General features: G+C 36.9%; 1 protein-coding gene across 2 annotated transcripts in view; it reads left to right on the top strand.

Moving 5' to 3' along the window:
• prex2 (phosphatidylinositol-3,4,5-trisphosphate-dependent Rac exchange factor 2) overlaps positions 1-9,207 on the top strand; it is a 123,041-nt gene that overhangs the window by 21,926 nt on the left and 91,908 nt on the right. The window contains exon 1 of one of the 2 annotated variants that reach the window (XM_058630059.1): positions 7,358-7,911. The exons of the other annotated variant lie outside the window; for it this stretch is intronic. Coding sequence (XP_058486042.1) covers positions 7,774-7,911 — 138 coding nt within the window. The 5' untranslated portion in view covers positions 7,358-7,773. Of the gene's footprint in view, positions 1-7,357; positions 7,912-9,207 lie in introns of those variants that run through there. 2 annotated transcript variants of the gene reach the window in all.

Below are 9,207 nucleotides of genomic sequence, written 5' to 3'. Positions count from 1 at the left end.
GAGTCTGGACTGAGTAGACCATTTGGCAGCCAGTGGAAAAAAATGCCACTCTCACAATGGTTGAAGGAGTTGAGGGAGTGTAGTCTCAACAACATGGTGTTTGGTGTGTTTTTTTAATCTACAGTCATCCAGCTGTAGATCAACCAGTCAATGATCATCCATCATTGCCATGAGTCAGATAGATAGATAGATAGATAGATAGATCGTTTTCTAGCTAAAATAGCCATATAGGTGTTGAGTTAACCAGCTAGAATCAATAGAGATACATTTAAAAAGCTTGGATTTACGTCTAGTGTGCTAACTAGTTTACATAGCTAGCTAGCACTGATAGCTGACCAGCTTTGATAGATGTCTAGTTTGCTAGCTAGCTCATTATTTCACTTTTTCTGTCGCTGATGGCTACATAGATGTCTATTTTGCTAGCAAGAATAAATAGGTAGATAACTTTAAAAAGCTGAGATAGACGTCTAGTCTGCTGACTCACTTCTTAGCTAGCTAGCATAGATGGGTAACTAGCTTAGATGGATTTCTAGTTAGCTAGTTAGAAGAGATAGATTTTTACATTTACATCTTGTCAAATGTTTGAAAAGGAGTAGGCAGTAGTATTTAAAGTATACTGTATGTACCTACCACATTCCTATTACACACAACTCAATTTATAGACTACCTTATCTCATCACCAAGTATTTACATATTTACAGTATTTTATACAATGTTCTTAATCAGTACAATGCAAGAAAATGTCTGGCTTTTCAACACCACCATTTCTGTCCCCGTCCTGGATTAACTGCTGTTTTTTTATCTTTATATTCATTAAAATGTGTATTTTGTATTCTTTCAAACAGATTTATGCTTTTACTCTGCTTACATATGTAAATAACCTTTGCTCAGACGCTATTACTTATTTACTTCCTCCTGTTTAGTCTTTGTTGACTCACAGTAATAAAGCAATTTTTCCACAGGGATCAATAAAGTTATTCTGATCGTGATCTGATTATAAAGAATCTGTACAGTAGTTGAGGATTTCTACTGCTGTTCCATCAATCCAATCAGTTAACAGAAACAAAAACTTTTGAGTCATTAACTGCCACCCTATCCAATGTTGCTGCCCGTTAGCAAACCTAAGTTTCCCTTAAAGTTTTAATTAAGATTTATATACATCTGTTTTGTTAATTTTTGTGGAAACCAATGACTAAATCCCCTGTACATCCCAACTGTATTAACTCTCATGGAAAATCTGAATATGTGGACAATTGAATAGATTTGAAGACAAGCAAATAATCATTGACTGCAATAATAGACTTTGAAGACAAGCAAATTTGTATTTGCACACTTGTGCAATACAACCACTGCAAATGAATGACACATTTTCCCTTCCGGCAACATGTGTAAATGCCCTGTTTTTGTAATATTCAGTACTTGCACACTTGAGGCTGCAGCTCCTCTTCAGCAAATGTCCTCCTTTCCTCAGCTGCTAAACACAGGTGATGAAGCTGCTTATAGAGTGTCTTGTATCCTTTTTTTCAGCACTATCTTGGCAATCTGATGAAAAAAACCCAGACATTTTCACCAACTCTATAAACACACCTGAGGAAAATGTATTTTAAAATCGTATTGAATTTGTGAAAATTGGAAATAAGTTCACTCCGTTAGTTTTTATGAGAAAAAGGAAAGAAAAACGGTCTATTTTGTGACTACTGCAACAATTATTGCTACTTTATATCAGTACTAAAAATGCGATATAAAAGGAATGATAACTTTGACTCAACAACCCATAAGAAGGTGGAAAAAAAACACTTTTTTGAAAGCTTGAATATGTGACCTATAAACACACTCACACACCCAGGATGTCCATATAAGGAGTTTTTGTGTATTATTCCCACAAAAATGTACCATTAAGTGACCTGACTGAGAGCATTCACAGATATGGTGATATATGTACATATACATACACACATCCACAATCTGTGCAAATGAATAAAGTTATAGCCACTGATGTTTGATGTTAAGTGCTATGACAGTTGTTTTCCACAGCAGTAGAACAGAGCACTTCCTGGCAGCACTCAAACCACAAATAATAGACGTTAATTCCAAAGACCAAAGTCATGGGCAATAAAATCTTAAGGGCCTGGAAATGTACCTGCACTGGAACAACTCATATAAAACTATAAGGAAGTTGATTTAGCGCAGACATAATCACATAATCATATCACATAATCACTGCCTTCTTTTCATACAAGGATTCTAAATGTTGTATGTATTTTAGTGTGAGTCTGTGAGCCAGGCCTGGTTACAACTTCAAGGGCTTTGTCAACACATAAATGTACAGTATTATGAGGCTCTGTTTCATGGAGACATGATTTTGATTCTAGTTCATTTAAACAACACTGCTCTCTGGTGGCAGCAGAGGAACAGCACTGTGGACACCGTCCACCACAGCATGCAGTACCACATTTAACAACCAGAGTGTGCCCAATGTCAAGATTTACTCACCATGAGAGAGCCGTGTCCTCATCTCCCCTCACAAAACTGACACTAACCTGTAATTGAGACATAAAACAGCTCCATAAAATAAAGACTCCCTCTGGTGCTGATAAATTTGTGCACTTGTCATCACTTACATTCTTTTTCTCTCTTGAATGGGGGAAATGTGCTCAAACATACTCCACAGCCCCCGCACTCAAAAATGTGCTGAATGCGCGACAGTAAGAGGTCAAATGACAGAACGCATGGTTAAACTGCAGAATGAAGATAACTGAATCCATATTTAATCCGTGAATGATTATTTGAGCCTGCAAATGGTTCATTTAATCCTCCCTTTATAGCTGGCGAAATGAAAGTTTCTCGAGTGCGATACAGATGTTTTACATATACAAAATATAATATATAAAAACAAAAATAGTAAGTGGAAGATACATGCCGAAACTGGGAACAAGGTAAAGGAAAACTTACTATTGTCTAAAAAATTAACCAAAAAAACTAATGTATTTAAATTTTAGACGTACAACTATTAAAATTGAGGACACTTAACCAACTCTTCTTCTTCTGATTTGGTAGTAATGAGGAACAAAGATCGAGGAAATGTAGTGGAGTAAAAGTAAAAGTTGCTAAAATATATAAATAAAGTAAAGACAGATACGTGACGTTTGTACTTAAGTACAGTAACAAAGTATTTGTACTGAAGACATCCTTAATATTCACCAGCAATGAACACACAAACCATTGTTTTTCCAGTACAAAACTTGCTTGTTAAGATGATTTTTCCCTTTTAGGCCAAAAATAACCATTTCGCATTATAGCAATTTCCCAGAAACAGGTGTAAAGTGGCCCTGGCTGTGTATTATTCAACACATGTGCACCTTACCCACTTTATAACACGCTGCTCCTGCACTACAGTCTTAAAGCTGGGAGCAAGAACGATCATTCCAACTGAAAACAGCTGGAAATTGACGCAAATAAACACAATAATTAATGCAAAATCACTTTTCTGGATCCGTGTAAGTCTTTGTTTGGTCCACATCTGTATTATTTTGCACATGAGAACCTCCCTACCCCAAATTAACAAGTCCATTAACCGTAGTGTAAGAGATGGATTGGATTATTACTGCACGCACTTTGTATATTACCAGCTCACTGAAGATGAGACGAGGCACAATGTTGGCTTTTTTCACAGCAGCCAATCTGCAATGTTTAAGCAGGGGAAAGAAAAAGCACAGCTGTTCCTCATAATATTAATGATGACTCTGTTCACTGCGGCGTGACAGTGAGTCAGCGTGCGCCCTCAAAGTGAGGAGGATCAACGGATTCATTTTCAAATGAAAGTTAATTTTCTCAAAACAAATGTCCCAAATGTGTTACGTACAGTTCTGTGTAAAATAAAAAAAAAAAATCATGTCTGTCAAATCCTGTGATCTTTGGCGTTTGGAATGAAATGGTGTGATTTAAAGTTGTGTTAGCAAGTTTCAAATGAGTTTAACTCGTACGACACATGTTATTATGCTCAAGCATCTCTTGAATGAACATAAAATATATTTTGTCGAGCAGCACATGAAATAGTATGACAAAAACAGGTACTAATGACATTAATTAGTTTTAAGAAAGGTACAATGCAGCTGTTATTGGCATGTAAGAGGTCACGTATCTGTACTTTACTTTATTTATCTTTCTAGCAACTTTTACTTTTATTCCACTACATTTCCTCTAACTATCTTTGTTACTCGTTACCACCAAATAAAATCAGAAGAAGAAGAAGAAGAGTTGGTTTTATGGTCTGTATTTATATAGAGCTTTTCTAGTCTTGAGGAGCTGCTTTACACTACAGTTTTCACCCATTCACACACTGCAACATGGGGTTAAGTGTCTTGCTCAAGGACACATATCAGACTAGCAGAGCCAGGAATTGAACCCACAACCTTCCACTTGAAAGACAACTTGCCCTACCACTGAGCCACCATGGCTCAATCCCTGGCTGACTACTTTTACTTCTAAAACTACAAACCTCTAAGTGCATTTTATATCAGAAAATTACTTTTTTGATACTTAAGTACAGGAAATGTCATATACTTTAAGACATTTACTTAAGTAATATTGTAAAAAAGAAAATGACCAAAGTAATTTTCTGGTAAGATATTTTTACTTTTACTCAAGTATTCCTTTAAGGCACTTTGTATAAGACTGATTGAATAGAATTAGAATGAGTTATTGTTGCACACGCACTGATTAGTTTGACCAGTCCACCAGCAGTGATCACACAAAAACCAGGATAACCCTAACCCTTCCTGCGATTGAACCAGGAACCTTCCACTTACAAGCCCAATTTAGCCCATAGAAGCATTTTTATCCCTCCAGTGTTCTGTTATTGTGACACTGCCTGTATTCTCTGGTTGTATTCTCATAAAAGAATCACTATATATGCTCATTATAGCAGTGTTAAAACAACAAATGTAACAGTGGCCCAAGTCTTTCTGTACAAAAGAGAGAGGAACATTGAAGGGGGTTTGAAACCCACACAGATCACAAAACAACTGTAAAATCATTTTTTTATGTATCTGTGCCTCACATGGGAGCTCAGCCAGAGAGGAAACTAAAGCAGAAATCTAATTTAGAGAGTTGCTTATTATAAGAGAAGGGCTGTTGCAGTGCAGATCCACACTTGAATCATTCTGTCATTGAAGTTCACTTTTTGTATGTGGTGTTTTTTGTTACCCCTTTGTGACATTGTAAGGTTGCCCGCACGTCTATTGAAGAGAAATATTATTCACCTCCTCTTTGCACACGTACTCCATGAATGGTGCATGAATAGATAATAGTGGCCGTTTCTAAAGCAAGAAGCTGAAATGTTCATGAGGAAAAATAAGATCAAATCTAATAAAAAGGCTTATTTGACAATATGTCATAAAGGACACGCGCATGCATTTATATATGCAGTACACTAGAAACTGAACATGGAAGCAACTTGTTAGACAGCTGCTCTCTTCTCAAGATAATGACAGTTTTGCAGATATCTGCATTATTTTTGCACTTTCAAGCTTGATCTTGTGCTGTAGAGATGTTATGAAGTTGAAGGTTGTAAAAAAGTAACATTAGGGGAATGTTCTGGGAAACAAAGGTTGTATGAAGGTTGTGACAAAGTAAAAGAGAATGTTCTCTAAAGGTTGTATAAAGGTTGTATACAAGTAACGCTAGGGGAGTTGTACAAAAGTAATCTGAGTGGAACATTCTGGGAACCAAAAGGGAACATTCTCTAAAGGTTGTGACAAAGTAACATTAGGGGATCAATAAGGAACCTTTAGAGAATGTTCTCTAAAGGTTGTATGAAGGTTGTGACAAAGTAACGTTAGGGGATCACCTAGGAACCTTTAAAGAATGTTCTCTAAAGGTTGTATGAAGGTTGTGACAAAGTAACGTTATGGTTACGTGCTGGGAACCAAAAGAGAGCGTTTTCTAAAGGTTCTGGGAAAGGTTCTGGGAATTGAATGTGCAACCAAAAATGAACGTTAGGAAAACTTTCCAGATCAACCACAGGAGAATCTCAGGGAGGAACCTTCAGGGAACGTTCCCGCAACCAAAAGCTAATGTTCCCGGAACGTTCTTGGAACCAAAAATTGTTCGCTGGGTTTGTCTTTAATGTCACAGAAATGAATATTTTTTTAAAAAACACCCCCCATCAACGCAAATATATTAATGATGAGGCTCATTTGCCATTTAATGATGGAAGCGGAGGTTTTATGACTCAAGTTCTTCACTTGGTTGAACACGCACTGTGCTGTGCTTTCCATCGAGGAAGGAGAAAGAAGGCAATGAAAGTGATTTAACTTACACGGCAACGCTCAGTTGTGTATTAAGCCTTTGCAGTGGGACTCAGCTTGGTGTCAGCTGTGCTTCATAGGAGGAGGTTTTTAGGGCGATGAACACTCAACTTTGCTCATTTCTCCACTCCATTTATCTCAGTTCAACGTGAAACAGAGGGAAATTATGAGAAATGGAGTCAAAGTGAGGTCTGCGATGCTCTGCTGCCTCTGCTTTTTTAACCTCATATTTTCTCTTATAAACAGTAATGTGGTTTTGTGCTATACTTGAAGTCACATCCGTTACTGAGTAAAAACAAACGTTATATAAAAATAAAAAATTAAAATCACTCACTGGAAACTTTGGCAGTGAATGATGAGGACAGGTGAATGATGATGAGGACAGGTGAATCGGCGTTAATTAAGGTCCCTGAGTGAGTGACATTTGTCACCTTTGACCCATGTTGACTGATGCATGATGTGTATATTTTATTTTGTTAGCACTTTAATTTGTAAAGGGTTGCCTTTACAAATTCATGTGAGATTTGTGTCCTCTTGTCCTTTTTGCACGACACAAAAAAGAACCCCAACCTTGTAACTAGGTAACGTTAATAACTTAACTTTAACTTGAGTACATTTTTAGACCAGTACTTTTACTAATACTTAAGTAAAAAACTATCAGAAGAGTGGAACTTTCTTTGAGTAGAATATCTCAGTAGTCTTTCCACCTCAGACAGACGAATATGTCTATTGCTTAGGATTTAACAGTGTCAAGCTGCATAAAATAACAAAATATATGAAATAACATAATGGGTTTGTTCAGGTTAAGAGGGTAAAGCAAATACATATCCTGTATTTTGCATTAAGTTTAACGTGGAGATTTTAATGTATTATTGATCATATAGATGTGATGTAAAAAAATGTATGATGCTACAAATGAGTTGCTCTTTTACCTTCCAAACCTGTTGCAGCTCTTTTATTTTGACATGCTCAACCGGAAGCCGCCTTAAACACTCGCGCTGACCTGACACCGCTCTCTCTCCACATTAAAGGCACCAGGGAGGCAGGATTAGGATGAAGACTTTTGGAGTCACATGGAGCCAATTTATGAACCACAGTGCAGTCCTCCGCTCTGTGGAGACATGTCCTAACACTGTAATTTAACTCCCATCCTATTTTTCATTTCATTAGTATCGAGTATTTTTTATTTCCCGGCGGTTTTTAATCCATTATTTTTGTGTTGTTTTTGTTGTTGTTGTTTGGTTCGTACTTACTTTTCCCCCGGTGTGGACTTAAAGTGAGTGAGCACTCAGCAGACCGGTTCCTTCCTCCCTCCTTCACTTAGTTTGGACCATGCTGCAAACTTTTTTGTTTTTAACCCGCACACGTGAAGCCTAGCGTGGAGTCATGTGAAACTTTTTGACGTACCCCCCCGCCCCCCAAGGAAGGAAATTAAAAGTTCGGCATTATTTTTTGTTTACTCACAATGACGGAGGAGAGCAGAGGGGAGCACAGGGCTGAAAGCGGGAAGGACCTGGAGAAGCAGCTGCGATTGCGAGTCTGCGTCCTAAATGAACTTTTAAAGACTGAGCGGGATTATGTTGGCACTCTCGAGTTTCTCTCGGTAAGTTTTTTTTTTTACCTCCTTCTCTGGGAAACTGGAACACACAAACAAACACAAACACAACAGCTTCTGTTTAGTATGCATGGTGCATCATCAGGCTCCTCTGTTACTTCCACTGGTGAATGTCAAACATAATGAACAAACCTGTTACCTGTGCTGCTCCACATGGACCCGTCACTTTAGAGATATTAACTTTTTTTTAGTCTGCAGGCGTGAAATTGGAAGAGCAGTCACTCACACAAAGGGGGCATTAAGGCATGTAGTTGCTTTGGTTCGTGCACACAGCCAGTGAGATGTTTAATCCTCCTCTCATGGGCTGGTGGAGGTGGTTTGTCTGGCAACAGCTGATCACACACGCACACATTGATCTCATTTGGGCCTCTAAATCGTCTTTTACTCAACCTAACTGGGCTTTTATTTTCTTGAGCAACAGCTGCAACATGACAGACAGCTTAAAAAAAGTCACATAAAGTGAAAATAACTATTGCACCTGCTCTAAAATGCATAGAATAATTAAAGAATGTTAATGTCAGAACATAATATTATAGATAGTTAGAAACTATGAGTGGGTAGACATATATATGTATCTATACCCCATTCCCATTACACATAACTCAGTTTATAGACTCCTTTATCCCATCACCAAGTATTTAAATATTTACACTAATTTATACCATGTTCTTCATGTTCTCGGTACAACATGAGAATATTTCTGCCTTTAAACATGACCATTTCCATTTTTATTCAACCTTGTATGTATTTAAGATGTGTATTTTGTATATTCTTTTCAACTGATTCATGTTTATACTCTGCTGTAATTCATCGGTCTGTCTGACTGTTCCGAGATTGAAACATACATTACTTTTTAAAGTTGTCCTGGCAACACTGCATTTTTTTAAATTTAGTTTCCCTCACTTAAATTATATGAAAACAATGTCTTTATTTTATGTGGGAGTGACTTATGTCTTTGAACAGAGTGCAAGCAGCGAAGAGTTCATTTGTGTGGTCTTTATATCCTGCGTTATTTATTAATCTTAGTAGTTTTCATCACTTTGCAATAGATTTAGTTATGATGTATGCACAGATTGTTGTGGCAATGTCTTCAGTCGTCACAGCAACATTAATATATATATATATACTGTATATGTGTATATATGTATATATATGTGTGTATATATATATATATATATATATATATCTATATGTATGTATGTATGTATGTATATATGTGTATATGTGTGTGTGTATATATATATATATACATACACATGTACATATATATGTACAAAGATATAT

The sequence above is a fragment of the Solea solea genome, chromosome 1 (genome assembly GCF_958295425.1).
Source record: "Solea solea chromosome 1, fSolSol10.1, whole genome shotgun sequence".
Classification (NCBI taxonomy): Eukaryota; Metazoa; Chordata; class Actinopteri; order Pleuronectiformes; family Soleidae; genus Solea; species Solea solea.
This window is presented reverse-complemented; position numbering and strand designations above follow the sequence as displayed.